Here is a 19,880-nt window from a genome sequence, read left to right on the forward strand (position 1 = left end):
AAAAAAAAAAAAAAAAAAAAAAAAAAAAAAAAAAAAAAAAAAAGAAAAGAAATACAGAAAAGTTCTGCTGTGCTAGGTCGTTGGCTCATGTCTGTAATCCCAACACTGGGGAGCCTGAGGCAGGGGACCATGGCAGGTTTGAAGCCAGCTTAGAATAGTGAGACTTCGTCTCAAAAAAAGCAAAAGAAAGGTCTGCTTAACTTTACTACCACAATAACTTAGGGTATACCTTCTGGTAAGCCTTTATAACCACAATTCTCTTTCTTCTCTTCTCTTTTTTTAAGAGAAGGTCTTTGCTATGTATTTCAGCAGGCTGATCTCCTGCCTCAGCCTCCTATGTGATAGGATTACAGGCCTGCACCACCATGCCCTGAACTTCTCTATTTTTAATTTTATTTATTTATTGGTACCAGCGATTGAACTTAGGACTCTATGCTTGCCAGGCAGGTGTGGTGCCACTGAGCTAAATCCCCAGCTACTCCTCTCTTTTAAAAATTGATTTATAAATACTTAAGACAAATGGGCACTTGATGCAAAATGCTTTACATGTCAGAAGTGAAGCATAGGGCTGGGGATTTAGCTTAGTGATTCTGCCACCTGCCTCACAAGTACAAGGTCCTGAGTTCAATCCCTGATACCTAAAAATAAACAAACAAATAAAAAACAAAACAAAAAAGTAACGCATAAGGCATAAAGTTGGTGGAAAATGTTCAGTAGAAAGTTTTCTTGCTTGGCTGTAATCTTAGCACTTAGGAGGCTGAGAAAGGAGGATTGCAGTGAATTTAAGGTCAGCTTGGACTACATAGGGAGATCCTGTCACACACACAAAAAGTTTTCTGGATAGTAGGAGTCATACTCCATTTCCTGACCCTAGGGGAAGAGTATATTAAGATTTAATTTTAAACATCTGGCCCATAGTAAGTCCTTAGATTAAGATTTAAAACAAACATCTCTATCCCACCATAAACACTTTGTCATCTAGAGGCCATACTTACTTTTCTCTATCTGTTTTGTAGATCCGAGCAATCTCAGGCACTAAAGGGTCATCTGGATTGGGATCACACAACAGAGAACAGATGGACAAGAGTACTAGGATGAAAAAAATGTGTAAGTTAGTAGAGGATAAAAAACAAAGGTTGACAGAAATATGAGATGACAACACATGAGAAAATCTAAGAACCTACAGAGATATGGGGATGTAGCTCTGTGGTATAGCACTTGCCTGACCAGAACAATAACCTGGAATTGACCCCTAGTATAGGAGGATGGGATTATTTATACAGTAGTGCCCAGTAGGGCTGGGGATTTAGCTGAGTGGTTCTGCCGCCTGCCTCCCAAGCACAAGGGCCAGAGTTCAATCCCCAGTACCAAAAAAACCCAACAAACAAAAAAAACAAAAAAACCCCAAACAAAACAACAACAACAACAAAAAAAAACAAAAGAAAGTAGTGCCGAGTATCAGATTTTAAGAAGCTCCAACAATCTGGGTGTGACAGGCCACACCTGTAATCCCAGTACAAGAGGCTGATGCAAGAGGACCAGGAGTTCAAGGTTAGCCTGGGCTACATAACAAGACCCTGTCCCAAAAAACAAAATAAAACAAAAATCTCAAACATTTCAGATTTAGCCAACAAAAAAATTAAAATGAAAAAAAAGAGGGCCAAGGATGTAGCTCAGTGGGCATCACCTGCCTGGCAAACACAAGATCCTGAGTTAGATCCCTGGTACTAGAAGAAAAGAAAAGAAAACAAATAGCAGAAAACTAATGCTGAATGACATCTTAGTATCCCAGGTAAGAACTGATTCCTTTTTTCAAAGTTTCATGATTATGCCACATGTAAGAAGACTGTAACTGACTCCCTATGCCTTAACTGCTAAAGAACTGGCCCAGACACAGTGAGTGGACTTGTTCACTGGCCCTGGAACAGGAATCAGAAAATAGAATAGAACTAGGAAACCCGTTATCTTGTACCAGGGGTATAGCTCAGTGGCACAGTGCCTGCCTAAGACACATGAAGCCCTACGTTTGATTCCTTGTACCACAAGAAAAGAAACAAAGCAAGTCTTTCAACTCTTAGACCAAGAACATTTATCAGAGTCTGTAAAATTTAATTTTCAGAAGCCCAAATTCAGGGGAAAATGGCTTTCAAAATTCCAAAGACAACCATCACTAACTACTACCACTAATCTTTGGCAAAAACGACAATCTTGAGATCCAACAAACACTGTTTTCTCAGTGCCATGTCAGTTTCAAGAAGCAATGACTTTGTTTCATTTTTAGTTGAAAAGAATTCAGCCCAAATCTTCTATAAAGGCTACTGCTTGCCTCTGCATGAGGATGGCCAGAGATTTTGTGACTGAGGATACAATATACTACTACTAAATTCTTGAAGTCTTTTCAGTGATTTAGATCTCATCTAAATCATTTTCCCAGTGATAATGTGGAATGCAGCAGACAAAACACAACAGCGTAGTTTCCTCCATTCAAATCTGTCATTAACCTCATATTTACTGAATTCAAAAGCAGAGATCAAGGTTGCTACATTAAGTTCAAGAGATTCTGACATAATGAAATAAATTGAAAACCTTCTGTTCTGATGCTCAGAATTCAATTCACTTATGTTCTGTACCAAGAGGCAAAGACTGAGCCTTCTGTACTACAAAAACACCAAATTAAAGAGGAAAAGGATTTACTCATTTTCTTTTTTCTCCCGAACTCAGGACCTTGCACTTGCAAGGCAGGTGCGGTGCCACTAAGCTACATCCCCAGCCTGATTTACTCATTTTCTTATCAAATCTATTCTACAAAGACCAAGGATTTCTAAGAGATGAATAAAAAGTTGACATGTTCTTTTATCATTCAGCTTGGCAACAAAAAATGCTATTTTCTTGCCTTATAATTATATGTGTGTGTGTAGCGGGGACACCAGGAAAGATGTTCTGACTCTTCCTTCATTCCTGTTGCCCACAATTCTGGCAGATGGCATTCCCAAACATCTTTTCTTCCCATTTTCAGGTGCCATCACCTGATGTTCAATATCAGAAGAACATTCTAACAGCAAGTAGGAAAGATCTCATGTATTTCCTAAAAATGACAACAAGCAGTTACAGATTTCTGAATGTCCATGAAGTTACTGACTATAGAAAGAAGACACTTCTCTGACCTATCAAATTAACAAGAGTACAAGTCATCTACAGTTAGAAATACTAAGCTTGGTGTGGTAGCATGTGCCTGTAATCCCAGCACTAGGAAGGCTGAGGCAGGAGGATCATAGCAAGTTCAGGGACAGCCTGAATTACAAAGGGAGGCCCTGCTTCAAAAAACAAAACAAAAAACGTTAGAAATACTGCCAAGACAGTACGTACTACAAATTCCCTTTACTTCACTATGCTGCCTTGCAAGGGCAAGGTCCTGAGTTCGAGTCCCAGTACTGAGAAGAAAAAAAATGCACAAATTCTCTTTACTTACTTTATAATAAAGAAACTTTAGCTGGGGGTGGTGGTGCACACTTGTAATCCCAGCCCTTAGGAGGCTGAAGCAGGAGGAATGTTGCAAGTTTGAGACCAGCCTAGGTTATACAGTGAGTTCAAGGCCTGCCTGAATTAAACAGTGAGACCGTCTCAAACAAAAAACAAAAATCCCATAAAATCAAAAGCATAAATTTATTTAAGAGTGGTGGTGCACAGATGAGGCAGGAGGACTCAAGTTCAAGCCCAGGCTGGACCTTGTCTCAACATAAAAAGTGCTCTACTACAGAGCTACATCCCAACTCAAAGATAATTTTTAAAGAAATAGCTTTTCCAGGAAAGGAAAGTGGACTAGATATTAGACTTGATGAAAAGATTCTTAGTGAACGGATTCCATGAATTTTTCCAATTCATGGAAAACTGGTGTTGGCTTATATTATCTATTATGGTTTCTTTATCTGTAAACATAAATAACTTCTATTTCTACAAATTGTACAGGCTCTTCACTGAATAAAGTTTTACACATATACATTCTTCATCAGTTTATACTTTTTTTTGAGACAGGGTCCCAATGTATAGTTCAGGCTGGCCTCGAAATCATGGCAATCCTTCTGCCTCAGCCTCTTGAGTGCTGGGACTACAGGCAGCACCACAACCGCCCAGCTGTTTATACTTATTTTCTTTAGTGTCATAACCAAGAGTCATTTTCAATACTAAAAATGCAAATCAAGTGATTTTATAGTACAATTACTTGCTGTCTTTACATTTTTTATATATTTAGGTCCCTAAACATATATTTTCAGGGCCGGGGATTTAGCTCAGCGGTTCAGTGGCCTGCCTTGCAAGCACAAGGACCCAAGTTCAGTCCCCGGTACCAAAACAAAACAAAAAAACATATATTTTCAATGTAGGGGGAGGTGTGGGAAGAATTCAGTGGTAAAGTGCATGCTTAGGATGCATGAGCCCCTGGGTTCAATTCACATCATCAAAAAGAAGGAAAGAAAAGGTAATGCTAGGCACCTAGGCTCTCAAGTTCAAGAGCAGCCTAGACAACCTGACAAGAACCCTTCTCAAAGGGGGTCTGGGATCCAGCTCAGTGGTGCAGCACTTGCATAGTGTGTGGGAGCCCCAAGGTTCAATCCATGGGAAAGGGGAATTCAGGTCAAAATTACCCTGGAAGACAGACTGTAAAAAAAAGACAAACTGTATATGTTGAAGGATAATTAACATCACACAGAGAAGGCAACCGTAGGCATGAGAGAGGGAAGAAAAAGAGATGGTAACAATTTCAGCTATCTTGGTCCCATTAGATTTATGTCTCTTCTGACACTTGGGTAACAAAGAGAAACCAAGACAACCCACACCAGACAAGGTGATGACAAGACCAGGTATACAAACACCTTTCCTCAAGCAGCCTCTGAGAAAGAAAGGCACCTTCGAAAAGAAAAAGGGTCACTTCTTTGTTCAAAAAATTTTAACATGTACTTTTCTGGCTAGGAGTGAAGGCATATGTCTATAATTCCAGCACTCAAGAATCTGAGTTGAGCCAGGCGTGGTGGAGCATGCCTGTAATTCCAGCACTCAGGAGGTTGAAGCAGGAGGATTGCTGCAAGTTGAGATCAGCCTGGGCACACAGTGAGTTCCAGAGCAGTCTGAACTACACATAGTGAGACCCTGTCTCAAAAAACCAAAAACCAAACAAAAAAACAAAACAAAACAAAAACAAACAAACAAAAGAATCTGAGTTGAAGGCTAGCCTAGACTACGTAGCTAAGATCCCACCTCAATAAACAAAAACAAAACAAAATAACACAAAAAAGTATCCTCTTGTTATTTTTGCCTACGCCTTCAGAAATTTTTTTTTAGTTTTTGAGACAGGGTCTCCTGTAGTTCAGACTGGCCTTGAACTGAAAGCAATCCTGTGTCAGTGCTGAGATTACATACCGCAACAGCAAGAAATTTTATATTATTTATTTATTTTAAAAATTATTTTATGGGGGGGGTTGAGACAGGGCCTCACTATGTAATTGAGACTGACCTGGAACTCACTATATAGCCCAGTCTGGTCTCAAAACTCACAGGGATCCTCCTGCCTCATCCTCCCAAATGCTGGGATTACAGGCGTGTGAGTGGCCAGAAATTTTGATTTAATGATGTGGAGTTTTTTGTTTGTTTGTTTTTTTAAAGACAGGGTCTCCCTGTGTAGTTCAGGCTGGTCTCAAACTCATGTTGATCCTCCTGCCTCAGCCTCTTGAGTGTTGGGATTATAGGCATGTACCACCACACCTGGCATAATTTAATTTTTTAAAGAAAACAAAGACTGCCAGGCTTGGTGGGATATAATTGTAATCCGAATACTAGGGAGGCCAAGGCAGAAGGAATACCAATAAGTTCACAGACAACCTGGACTACACAGTGAGACCTTGTCAGGAAATAAACAAACAAATAAACAACCCAAATCAAACCAAAAAATTAATTGTAAGAGTATATAAGGTTTTTTTTTTTTTTTTTTTTTTTCTTTTTTTTTTTTTTTTTTTTTTAGTACCAGGATCAAACTTGGGTCCTTGTGCTTGTGAGGAAGACAGCAGAACCACTGATACCACAAGTGTTGGCATAGCAGACATGTTTTACCCTGTAAGTTTTACCTTTCTTAATAAATCTAAACCCTGCAAAAAATATGTAAGGGAATGTAAATCTTCCTTTTTTGCTTTCATTACCTTTGGGATTGAAATGCTTCAACTGTCCAATTTTCTTAAGAAAGAGACAAATATTCTTCCATTGTGTTTTTTTTTTTTTTTTTTTTTTTTTGGTACCAGGAGATCAAACTTGGGACCTTGTACTTGGCAAGGCAAGCACAGAATAATCAAGGTAAATCCCTGGCCCAAAGAGTATTTAAGTTTTAACATTCAAGTTACAAGATGACAAATATCTAACACATTTGACAACTGTGCCTTTAAACCAGTTATTAAATTACTTATAAAGAATCAGTTAACTACATTTTATTTTTTTATTTAGTCAACTACATTTTTATTTCTTTTATCTTCATAGTAACAACAAAATATTATCATCCCTATTCTACAGGAAAAATACTAAAGAATTCAAAAGCTAATATATCTCATGTTTCATTCAATAAGAGATACAGGGGCTGAGGATTGAGCTCAGTGACACTGTGCCTGCTTTGCCAGTGCAAGGTCCTGAGTTCGATCCCTCTGGGGGCAGGTAGGTAAAAGAAGAGGTACAGCTGAAATCTTTACATATGCAATTGAACTCAGAATCTACATTCTTTTTTCTTTACCTTAAGACTACGCTGCTTCTAGACAATGAATGTATTCATTAAAGAAGCCATAAAATTACAAGTAGAAAAATAATTTTCATACACCAAAGTTCACAACCCTAGCCAGGCACAGTGGCATACACCTATATCCCAGCACCTGGGAGGTTAGGACTGTCAAAAATCTCAAGCCAGCCTGAGCACCCTGACTTAAAAAAACAAAACAGTACAACAAAATTCAATACCCAACTAACAAAACTTACCTTGTCTATTTCTAGCCATTTAAAATACTTTTCTATAATAATTCAACTTACAATATATACAATTTTGGTTCTTTTTTCTCCTAGCATTTCCCCATACTAGCTGTAAGGATCAATACTCTTAAATGGGGCTGGGGATTTAGCTCAGTGGTGCCGTGCCTGCCTCAAAAACACAAGGTCCTGAGTTCGATGACTGGTACCAAAACAAAAACAAAACCAAAAAATACTCTTAAATGTGTGAGCAAGAACTGATTTCTATATACTTCTGCTGTTGGACCTCTAAGTAATTTTAAATTTTCAGTGATAATAAGGATGCTCAGAAATGTACTTGCATAAAAATCTTTTCTTTTTTATTGTTTTCTTAGTACAAATGAAACTAGAATTACTGGATGAAAAAGGATGGATGATTAAGTCTCTCAATATAAGCAGCATCCTGGGATCTACAAATGTATAATTCTGGGCTGGGGATTTAGCTCAGTGGTTCCACTGCCTGCCTCACAAGCGCAAGGTCCCGAGTTTGATCCCCGAGACCAAAAAAAACAAATCAAATCTATAATTCTGTTTATAGTGTATGAGTGTTCATTTCAATGTACATAACCAGCTGGTTAGATAAAAAATAAAAGTGAAATAATGGGAATTTATTTCAGCTTTCTTTTATTCTTTGGTTCCTTTTTGTCCATTTAACTACTGGAATCTGGGTATTATTCTCTTTCATGACTTATGACCTTCATATTTTAAACATAGCCCATTATCATACTTCAGTCTTCTAAACAACTGCTTTCATGTTTTTATGAAGGTACATCTAGTGTGTTCTTTTCTTTCATCACTTTTCAGATTAGAAAGTTGAGGTCTAAACTGAAAAAAACAAAAAAAAAAGTTGAGTTCTAATATGTTCATTAAAAAATATATGTTCACTTAAAAAAAATGTTCCTTATGGCTTACTTTTTAATCCACCTGTGATTTCATCTGAGAATAAACACTGGGGCTGGAGATTTAGCTCAGTGGTTCCACCGCCTGCCTTGCAAGCGCAAGGACCTGAGTTTGATCCCTGGTACCGAAATAAATAAATAAAAGAATAAATGTTGAAGGGTTCTACCATTTTGAATCAACATGTAAGACAATGTTCATTAAAAGTAACTGCCTTCTACTTTTCTGTATGTGTGCACATGCATGTGTGTGTAGTATGGGGTTTGAGCCCAGGGCCTCACACTGCGTTATATCCCCAGTGATTCTCTTATTTTTTTAGGTATTGGGGACCAAACTCAGGACCTTATTATGCTTGCAAAGCAGGCGTGGTGCCACTGATCTAAATCCCTGGCCCTCATTTTTTATTTATTTATTTTTTTGGGGGGGGTTTCTTTTTTGGTACCAGGGAACGAACTTGGGACTTTACACTTGTAAGGCAGGAGGGTGACACCACTGAGCTAAATCCCTGGCCCCCTCATTTTTTACTTTGATATAGGATTTTGCTAAGTTGTCCAGGCTGGCCTCACACTTGTGATTTTCCTGTCTTAGTCTCCCAAACATCTGGGATTACAGGCATGGACTATATCTGGTTTCTACTTTTTAATACCCCTCACTCCTGTACAGGGAACTGAACTCAGGGCCTTAAGCTTACTGGGCAGGTGGTGGCACAACTGAGCTAAATCCCTGGCCCCTCTACTTTTTGCTCTTAAAAAGACATTCATATCAAATGCCTACCTTCCTGCTTGTTCTTTTTTTTTCCCTTGCTTGTTCTTGAGTAGCACAGTAAACTAGTCAGTCACCACACCAACAAATACCCATACTTGAAAATCCAATTCTTTCCAGGTGTTAGAGCTCTATTTCAGATTTAAGAGAAACTGCTTTTTTAAAAAAAGGTCTAGGGGCTGGGGATTTATTTATTTATTTATTTTGATTTTTTTGAGACAGGGTCTCACTAGGTAGAGTTGAGACTGATCTAGAATTATGTAGCCCAGGCTGCTCTCAACTCACTGCCTCAGCCTCTGGAGTACTGGGATTACAGGCATGCACCACCACGGTAGGGGGGACTGGGGATTTAGCTCAGTGGTGCTGACACCTGCACAAGACCGTGAGTTTGATCCAGGATACCCCCCCAACAAAGTCTATTTCTCACTAGGAGAAATTTTTCCTACTGAAACGAACTTAAGTGTGGTGATACATGTCTGAGATCCCAGCACTCTGAAAAGCTGAGTAAGGAGGGTCAAAAGTTTGAGCCCAGACCAGACAAGTTAGTGACTTAGCAAAACCCTGTCTCAAAATAAAAAGGACTGGGAGGTGACATGGTGGTGCATGCCTGTGATCCCAGCACTTGGGAGGCTGAGGCAGGAAGATCGCTGCTGAGTTTGAGGCCAGCCTGGGCTACATAGTGAGTTCCAGGTCAGTCTCAACTACATAGTGAGACCCTGTCTCAAAACAAAACAAAAAACACCAAAAAACCCAAAAAGGGGCTGGGATGTATCTCAGTGTGAAGACCACAGACTCAATTCCCAATTAAAAAAAAAAAAAAAGAAAAAGAAAGAAAGAAAGAAAATAAAACAGAAAAGAACAAACTTTACTGCAAAGCCAGTTTCATATCAAATACCTGATCTATTACCTTTTGAAATAGTTAGTGCTGGAGACCACTGTGACCGTAGAATATCAAGACAAATGCTGCCATTACTGTTAATATTTGGATGATAAATTCTTGTTGTGAATGCAACCTACAATAAACAAACAAATACAAACTTTTAAAAATTGGTTTATTAGTATCACACAGTACATTCAAAGAAATTGTCATATACCAATTACCTTAGGTGGTTTGAAGGGGTAATCTGTTGGGAAATGAATTGTCAAGAAAAATACTCCACCCTGATAGGGACTGTCATTCTGTCAATGATAAAAAAAGGGGGGGATTAAAATGAATGAATGACATAAGCTTTTTATTCTAAAATTAACCTGAATACTTACTGGCCCCATTATTGTAGCTTGCCAATGGAACACTGAAAAAGAACAAGAAAAAAATCACCATGTATAAGTTATTCACACTGTTCCTATACCACTGTTAACATTCCTTCATGTAGTCAAGTTCATTCATAAACAGTATGATAATGACTGTGGGAGGATGAGGAATCTGAGTCTGAAGAGACAAAAATGACTAGAAAGAGGCAGGATATACCATATACAGGTGCAAATTCCCTATGATGAGTATTATCATTATGTATATCTAAAATGTACCAATACAGGTTTTGCTTAAAAAAACAAAAATGACTAGAAAGACCAAGAACACTGATAAGGTGCTCAATTTAAAAGTACCTGGAGCTGGGCATGGGTGCACCCATCTGTAATCCCAGCATGTGAGGCAGGAGGATCATCACCAGTTTGAAGCCAGCCTAGACTACATAATGAGTTCAAGGCCAGCCTGGAATGCAGAGTGAGACCTTGCCTCAAAAACCAGAACAAACTTGGAAACAGGCCAATTGCCCATCAACTGGAGACTGGAAAAAAAGATGTGGTTTTTTAAAAATAAAACGGGAATATTACTCAACCATGAAGAATGAGAAACTAGAGACATTTATGGCTAAATGGATGCAAAATGAGGCCATGCTCTTGAGTGAAATAAATAGGACACACATGGGTAAATACCAAGCAGGGAGGGGTAGGGGAAAGAAAAGAAGGGAAAGGAAAAATATGAAAAAAGTGAAAAATGGAAACAAAGTCTCTGTGAATAGGGAGGGGTGGAGGGATTGAAGGGAGGATAGGAGAATGGGAAAAAAATTAGAACCAAGACACATCAAAATTCCCAATGATGAATGTCATTGTATTGCATACCTAAAATGTACCAATAAACTAAATTAAAAAAAACCAAAAAACACAAAAACCCAGAACAAACAGGGCCAAGTATATAGCTCAGCAGCACCATGTTTGCCTGGCATTCATCCTAGGACCTGAGCAAACTATGGAAATTTATCATTAGAACTGTATTCCAAACATCCCAAACCAGCCAATTCTTGACACAGGCAGAAATGTGAAGACTAAGAAGCCATGTGAACATCCAGTGGGATGTCAGTCCAAGTCCTAATGTTCCTTCAAGACTTCCTTAATATAAACTGCCCAGGTCAGCCTTGAACTTAGGATCCTCTTGCCTTCAGCCTATCAAGTGCTATGATTACAGGCAGGTCTGTACCATCATGCCAGGCAAAAAAAGCCATTCTGAGCCACTAAAGACTGGTCCTTGAATCATAATAAAAATCCTCTGAAATGCCTTTAATGTCTTGCTTAAGGAAACAGCTTCCTTCTATTTCAGTCACAAATACATTTATAATCTGAGTAAACAAAACATACTAGGGCCAGTGATTTAGCTCAGTGGTGCTGCCACCTGCTTCACAAGCACAAGGTCCTCAGTCCCCCAGTACCAACCAACAAACAAACAAACAAACAACTAGAGTTAACAACCCTTATAACAAAGCTAAAGACACAAACAAAAGGATGACCAACCAGGCAATGGGCCTGTTTTCAGTCTTGTTCTTTTACTTACTCCTTTTATATAATCTAAATCAATGGCTGAAATTGGAAGGATATTAATTATACTGCATTCTTACTCAGTATTCTAAGTATCAGGTAAAATAATAAATGAGAAAACATTCAAATCATAAAAATACAGAAATAGTCCCATCTTGTCCCCTTCTGTCCATGTGCCTACCCCCACCACCAGGGATCAAACTGTGGACCTTGTGCTTGCAAGGCAGGCCCAGTACCACTGAGCTGAATCCCTAGCCCCAGAAATAGTTTTAAAAATTAAATTTTCCATTAACCATTTAGTTAATCTTTCTAGCCTTTTCAAGATCAATCCTTAAGCCAGGCATGGTGGTGCACACCTGTAATCCCAGCACTTGGGAGGCTGAGGCAGGAGGATTGCTATGAGTTCGAGACCAGCCTGGACTACATAGTGAGTTCCAGATCAGTCTCAACTACATAGTGAGATCCTGTCTCAAAAAACAAAAACAAAAATCAATTCTTGTAAATCAGCCGTGGTAGTGCACACCTATAATTCTAGCACTTGGGAGGCTGAGGCAGGAGGATTGCTGTGAGTTTGAGACCAGCCTGGGCTACACAGTGAGTTTCAGGTCAGTCTGAACTACATAGTGAGACCCTGTCTCAAAAAACAAAACAAAACAAAACACAAAAGCAAATAAATAAACAAAAAGATCAATCCTTGTATATTTTCATTTTCAAATTTTGGAAAATTGTTCAACCTGGGCTTGAACTCACCATGTAAACCAAGCTAGCCTCTAATTTATGGCAATCTTCTTGCCTCAACCTCCTGAGTGCTGGGATTATATATGACTATGGGAGGATGAGGAATGTGAGTTTGAGGAGACAAAAATGACTAGAAAGAGGCAAGATATACCATACACATCATAGGGTGCAAATTCCCTATGATGAGTATTATCATTATGTATATCTAAAATGTACCAATACAGGTTTTATTTCAAAAAACAAAAATGACTAGAAAGACCTAGAACACTGATAAGCTTTTTCGCTCAGCTTTTTCAGTTCTTCTATAACTAGTATCAGATTTATGTAATTGTTAAGAAAATCTAATTAGGTGTGGTGGCGCACCCTTGTAATCCCAGCACTCATGAGGCTGAGGCAGGAGGATCACTGTGAGTTCAAGACCAGCCTGGGCTGCACAGTGAGTTCCAGGTCAGTCTCAACTACACAGTGAGACCCTGGCTCAAAAAACCAAAAAACCACAAAACAAAAAACAAAAAACAAAAAACAAATAGGGCCTGGACGTGGCTTAGTGGTGCTGCGCCTACCTGGCAAGCGCAAGGTCCTGAATTCAATCCCTAGTACGAGGGGTGATAGACAAATTAATGGGATTCACTGTGATATTTCCAAATATGCATATATTGTGCCTTCATCTGTTTAATATTACAAACAAACTAAACATAGTTCACTGGCATCAAGGTGTGGTGGTGCACATCCATAATCACAGCACTTGGGAGGCAGCCAAGGTAGGAGGACTGGTAACTTTGAGGTCAGCATGGGCTGCAAAGTGAGTTCAAGGCCAGCCTGAATTGCACAGCAAGATCCTGTCTCAAAAACAAACAGGGCCCAGCCAGGGCTGGGGATTTAGCTTAGTGGTTCCAGTGCCTGCCTCGCAAGCACAAGGACCTGAGTTTGATTCCCAGTATCAAAAACAAAAAACCAAACAGGGCCCGGATTTAGTTCAGTGGCTCCACAGCCTGCCTCACAAGCACAAGTGCAAGGACCTGAGTTTGATCCTTGGTACCAACCAACCAACCAACCAACCAACAAAATACCCTCCCAATCACTGGCATCAAAACTCTAAGTAAAAATCCATTCACATTCAAAGTGTAACACTTTATCTTTACTGTTAAGCAAATACACATAGAGAGGGTTATCAACTTTAAAATAGGAGGGAAAAGGAAGAAAGTGCTAATGTAGGAACCCAATTACATTTTCTGCTCTAGTAAAAACGACCCAAAATATACAGAACCAATAAGAGGCAGAGAAAAACAATTACATGAATTAATGAGAGCATCTGAAGACCTACAATTCAAACTTAAGCGAGCTGGGGTTATGAGTGGTAGAGAACAGACTTACCATTTTCAGGCTTTGGATTTAATAATCAGTACCAAATGAATACATACATCTTAAAAATTTGGTCAAACTGTTTAATATATGAATACCTAATGGAATTACTGACAGGTCTCCCTCTGGAACCCTGCTAGACTCCTAACTCTCTTAAGTGGAAATATAGATTAGGAGGGCCAAGGGTGATAGTAACATACCACCTATTATCTCATCACTCTGGGAAGATGAGGCAGAGGAACCCCAAATTCCAGTGTACCTGGGAAATTTACAAGACTCTGCCTAAAAAACATTTGGGAGTGTAGCTCAGGGTAAAAGTACTAGGTTCAATCCCCAGAATGGAAGGAAAACAAAACACAACACAACAGAGGAGAGGAGGAGATAAGATTATCTAACCTACATCAAATCACAATAGTTTTATAGTTTGAGAATCACTAAAGGTTCCAAGTAAAAAGAACTCCAGAAATAGTTACTGAATAAATTCTTGTCCACTTCATAAGCCTAACATATCACTCTATTTACATGACCCTTTTTCATTTTTTTGAGACAAGGCCTTGCTATGTAGATCAGGCTGGTCTTGTACTCACTATGTGGCCCAGGCTGGCCTTGAACTCAGAGCAATCCTCCTGCCTCAGTCACCTAAGTGCTGAGACTACAGGTGTGCTCCACAATGCCCGGCCTTACATGCACATTTATAAAAAAAAAAAAGTCACAACCTTTTTTTTTTTAAAAAAAAAAACAAACCACCTTTCATTTAAGGATTAATTTTTTAGGAGCTACTGAAAACAAAAATGTATACTGCCCCCCCAAGCCATGCTAGCCAAGTAATCTACCAGTAAACTATGCTCTCAACCCCAAAAATAATTTAATAGTAAAAAAAGAAAAAACAAAAAACCAAAAGCCCACCCACTACTACATTGGTTATACAAACAAAGCTATAATCTGTTGTTATGTGCATTTACATGTCAGGTTCTGAGCTCAATAATTACTCTCTGGTGTGGAAAAAAGATTTAACACACTTTAAAATCTGTACATTATAAAATAAAGCAGTGGTCTCCACCTTATTCTTACACTAAATATCAGTAATATGCTTCTAAGGGCATTGAGTAGGTATTAGGACAGGCAAAAGGATTTAAAAAATTTCATTTGGCTAAAGTTTCTTTCTCTTCATGAGATTAAGTTCTGACAGGTTATAACAAAAAAGTGATATGATGAAAATGAATTTAGGCTGTATGTGGTGGCACACGCCTGTAATCCCAGCACTCAGGAGGCTGAGGCAGGAGGATTGCTGTGAGTTCGAGACCAGCCTGGGCTACATAGTGAGTTTCATTCAGGTCAGTCTCAACTACACAGTGAGACCTGTCTCAAAGAAAACAAAACAAAACAAAAAAGAATTTAGTTATCTATTTATGCTTTTTGCATCCTTATGTGATTGAGCAAGCATTTTTTCTTTTTTGAGACAGAGTCTGTACAGCCCAGGCTGGCCTTGAACTCAAGGTGATCCTCCTGCCTCAGCCAAGTACTAGGATTATAGATGTGTGCCACCACGTCCAGCCAAGCATTCTTCTAACAGTAATTAATAGGTGGCACAGATCTGTAATCCCAGCACTAAGCAGGTCAAGACATGAGGATCGTCATGAATCGCAGGCCAGCCTAGGCTACACAGCAAGACACAGATAAGAGTAATAAAATTTCAAGTGACCTCAAACATTCGCAAAATTTTTAAGTATAACATTTATTAGGGAACACTATCCATGTGACCCAAGCTTAATGAAGTTCTACTGTAAGCTCTAATGAAGCTCCACTGTAAGCTCTAAAGATAGTTTTGTTTTGTTTTGTTTTTGTACTAGGGATCGAACTCAGGGACCTTGAGCTTGTGAGGCAGGTGGCGGAATCACTGAACAAAATCCCCAGCCCAGTTCCCTTCTTTTCTTTTGAAAAGGTAGATACTGTTGACAATTAATATCTAGCTCAAAATATTCAAAGCTGAACAGAAAGATGAGGAATTAATTTCTCCCCCAGCACTGGGGATTGTACCCAGGGTCTTCTTAGTGAGCTATTCCCAACCCTTTTTATTTTAAGACAGTCTCACTGAGTTGCCCAGGGTGGGCTCAAATTTAGGATCCTCTTATCAGCCTTCTAGAGTGCCAGGATCACAGGAGTGGTCACCATGCCCAGGTCAAATTTCTCAAAATTCAGAATGGCTGATGATCTTTGTAAAATGTTTTTGTTTATTTTTTAGAGACAGTGTCCTCCTATGCAGTCCAAGCTGGCCTCAAACTCATGGCAATTTGCCTTGCTCAGCCTCCTGAGTGCTGGGATTACAGGTGTGTACCAATAGGCCAAGAAAGGTTGATGATCTTTAAATATAGTGTCTTGGAATTAAATTTCATTTTTAAAATTTTCTTTATCAAGGTAATTTGTCTTTGCTGCTACTGATGTTTGCACAATTACATTCCTTTCTCAAATCAAAAAACTGTTAGCTTAAGTATTTTCCCCAAGCACAAATAGTAAAAGAAAAAATAAATTAGGCTTCATCAATATTTAAAATCAGCCAGGTGTGGTGGCATATGCGCATAAAGGCAGTAGTGGGGAGGCAGAAGCAGACAGAATGCTGTTTGAAGCTGGCCTGGGGCTACATATGAGTTGCAATCCAGCCTGAACTACACAGTGAGACCTTGTCTCAAAAAAACCCAAAAATAAATTAATAGCTTTACAACTTATATGCTACAATGATAATATTGAGAAAGTGATAAAATATACAGAAGAGAAGTTTTACAAATCAGGTAACTTATAAGGGACACATTTTTTAAAAATTCTAATAACCCTAAATGTAAAGATAAATAAAGCTTAAACCCACCGTGGGCTATTAAGTGACTTACTGAGACCCTGTCTCAAAAATAAAAAGGCATCATGATGAATGTGCCATGGACTGCAAAAATATACTAATAAAAATGTTTTTTTAAAGGAAAAATGGGAGGGGGCTGGGGATATAGCTCAGCTGGAAGGCCAGGCATTCAATCCCCAGTAGTAGTAGTAAAATTATACTTGCTTTTACAAATATAATGAATAATAATAATAATAATAATAATAATAATAATAATAATAATAATAATAATAATAAAAAGAGCTAGACACAACAGATCATCCCTGCAATACCTCAAGCATTTTATCTTATCTTATTTATTTATTTATTTATTTATTCATTTAAAGACAGGGTCTAACTACGAAGCTATATAGTTCAGGCTGGCCTTGACTTTATTATATAGCCCAGGCTGACCTTGAACTCAAAAGTCATGGCGATCCTTCTGCCTTAGCCCCATGAGTGCTGGAATTATAAGCAAGTGCCACCATGCCGGGAATCTCAAATTATTTTATATCTGGAAAATACCTAGAAGGAATGAAGGACAGGTAGGAAGAAATTAGAACTACAAAGATAATACCGAACAGAAAAAGTTCCAAATGTGAACACAGATGATTGGAGGCACAGAAAAAGTAGGCTCTCTCACAGTGAACTGCCCCCCTTCCTGTAGCAAATTACCTCTTTACACAAAATAACCTTGAGAGATATAGTCATATGTTCTGAGGCCTCACAGGTAGTATTAAGCTGTTTACACTGTAATTCCATTTAAGGGCTGGGGATTTAGTTTAGGCTCTGCCGCCTGCCTTGCAAGAGCCAAGGTCCTGAGTTCAATCCCTGATACCAAAATGAATGAATGAATGAATGAATAAATAAATAAATAAAGTTGCAAGGGCCCAAAGCTGTGCTTGCAAATATCCATTTAAATACTTACTATCATCTCCAACAGGACCTGCTGAACACTGTGCTGGCGGGTCCCGGGCCAGGTCATTCAATTCCTTAAGAAAAAACAAAGAAATTTATTCAACATAAACGTAACTTTACATTATTACTAAATTTACACTTTTACCAATATTCTTTGTCCTACTTACTGGAAAATTTCTTTTAGTATCATTCCTTCAAAGACAAAGGAGTAGATGGTAAATATTTTGTTTGTTTTCTGAGACAGTCTCACTATCAGGCTGGCCTCAAGTTCAGTCCTGCCTCAGCCTCCTGAGAGCCAGGATTGTAGGTGTGCACTACTACGCACAGCCTAAATGATGAATCTTTAAATATTCTGAGTTCTTTAGTGCAAAAATATGTTCAGTTGTAGAGTACTTGGCTGTTATGCTGGAGCAAAACCAAGTTCAATCAGGGAGGCAGGGGAGAATTTCTGCCTTTTACTGGTGCTAGGGTCATACCCAGGGTCTGCAACATGCTGGGCAAGTACTTTACCACTGAGCTATATACCCCAGTCCCCAAAATCTTTTCCTTTTTCTTTTTCCCCTCTGCTGTAACCTCATTATGTTGCCCAGGATTGTCCTGAGCTCCAGCTATCTCTCCACCTCAGGTTCCCTGGTTCTGGACTACAGTCAAGTACTCTGCTTTTTTTTTTTTTTTTTTGGTGCAGTGCAGGCTGGCCTTGAACTCATAGTGATTCTCCTGCCTCAGCTTCCTGAATGAGGGAATTACAGATGTGTACCACAACATTTTTTTTAAATGTGGGGGATCAAACCAGGGCCATGCAAACACTTTCTTTTTTTTTTCTTTTGCAGTTACTAAACCCAGGGCCACTGCCTGCCTTATAAGCACAAGGTCCCAGTTTGATCCCCAGTACCAAAAAAGAAAAGATAAGATTTAACATTTTCTCAAGTATCTCAGATTTTGGATTTTGTCTCTTCCTACAGATTTCCTGCCCGTGTCAAAGAATAAATAAAGCCTACTGTACAATTCCCATTCCTAAATGTCTGCAATACAAACCAGTACTGCAAGAACTCTTGGTTGACTCAAGAGGTTGCAAGTGAAATACAATTTGAATTTAACAAGCTATTCTGAAGACCTGCCATGTGCATTAAATGAAATTTTACTTCTGATTTAGCCCTAATCTTTTGCTCCTTTCAAATTGAATTACCTTTTCCCATGCCAAGTGATATCAAGATCTGACCTCAAGATCCATGATTTATCTAACCTGTACATAAGATTCATGTGTTCATTTCATAAGCCAGTATGACATAATTAATTTTTAAAACCTAACTCAAATGTAGGCTAATAGACATTTAACACACTCATTTAACACTTCTTTGGTTCAAAGCAGATATGTCTGACTTTCAAAAGCATAATGCTAAGTAAAAGAAACCAGACACAAAAAAGACTTATATGAAATGATTGCATTTATCTGACATTCTAGAAAAGGTAAAACTATAGAGAAACAAAGCAGATTAATGGTTCCAGTGGCTGAAGGGAAGGGACTGAATACAAATACACAGGTAGGTAGGGGTGTGTGTGTGTGTGTGTGTGTGTGTGTGTGTACGCGCAGGTGATGTAACAGAAATCAAGATTTTTTTTTCTTTTTTTTTTTTTGAGACAGGGTCTCCCTATGTAGTTGAAACTGACTTGGCTCTCACTAGGTAGCCCAGGCTGGTCTCGAACTCACAGTGATCTTCCTGCCTCAGCCTCCTGAGTACTGGGATTACAGGCATGCACCACCACGCCTGGCTTCAGAAATCATGATTTTGGTAGTTGTCCAAATATATTAGTTGTACAACATGTTTGTCAAAACTCAAACTGTATATCGAGAATTGAGGAATTTTACTTAAAATTGTTTAATGTTATTGTAAATAATGTATATGACAAAGTTGTTTATTTTGTTATAGTACTGGGGATTGAAGCCAGGGCCTTGAACATGCTGGGGAAGTGCTCAGCAACTGAGATATACCCCCCAAATTCTCAAAGTTGATTATTAAATACATGTAATCATCCATCTTTGTCAATAAAATATCTAATACGCATGGGTCTAGTTACCAACAGCTGCTTTAAGTAAGCTTGATTTATAGTAAGAATCAAAACTCCATATATTCCTTTTATACCTTCTGAATTTTATAAAGTGAATATACTGCCTACAAAAAAATTAGCCCTTTTCTTTCCTTTTTTTTTTGGTTTTTTGAGACAGGGTCTCACTATGTAGTTGAGACTAACCTGGAACTCACTATGTAGCCCAGGCTGGTCTCGAACTCATAGTGATCCTCCTGCCTCAGCCTCCTGAGTGCTCCCAGCACCATGCCCAGCTTAAAATTAGCCTTTCTGACTATAAATTTGGATTAAAATAAGTTACTAAAAATTGTCACCATCTGGAAGGTAATCTAAATAGTGAAGGCCCAGTTCAACTAAATATACAACCAATGATACTGACATTTCTACATCAAAATGAAAACTTTAAGGAAGA

The 19,880-nt window shown here is 38.7% G+C and overlaps 1 protein-coding gene and 1 long non-coding RNA gene across 2 annotated transcripts in view; both read right to left on the reverse strand.

The window, feature by feature from the left end:
- Positions 1-19,880, reverse strand: part of Ube2d2 (ubiquitin conjugating enzyme E2 D2) — a 65,359-nt gene that overhangs the window by 2,370 nt on the left and 43,109 nt on the right. Inside the window, exons 4-8 of the mRNA XM_010613911.1 lie at positions 17,394-17,457; positions 9,949-9,980; positions 9,790-9,867; positions 9,596-9,701; positions 996-1,089 (exon numbers count right to left, since the gene is read on the reverse strand). Coding sequence (XP_010612213.1) covers positions 996-1,089; positions 9,596-9,701; positions 9,790-9,867; positions 9,949-9,980; positions 17,394-17,457 — 374 coding nt within the window. The remainder of the gene's footprint in view (positions 1-995; positions 1,090-9,595; positions 9,702-9,789; positions 9,868-9,948; positions 9,981-17,393; positions 17,458-19,880) is intronic.
- Positions 1,690-8,199, reverse strand: LOC104855041. Its single transcript, XR_778288.3, has 3 exons — positions 7,942-8,199; positions 7,757-7,854; positions 1,690-3,085 (listed from the first exon to the last, which is right to left on the reverse strand). It is a non-coding gene; the product is annotated as an uncharacterized LOC104855041 (long non-coding RNA).

This window comes from Fukomys damarensis, unplaced genomic scaffold, assembly GCF_012274545.1.
Source record: "Fukomys damarensis isolate Sample0158 unplaced genomic scaffold, DMR_v1.0_HiC HiC_scaffold_3, whole genome shotgun sequence".
NCBI lineage: Eukaryota > Metazoa > Chordata > Mammalia > Rodentia > Bathyergidae > Fukomys > Fukomys damarensis.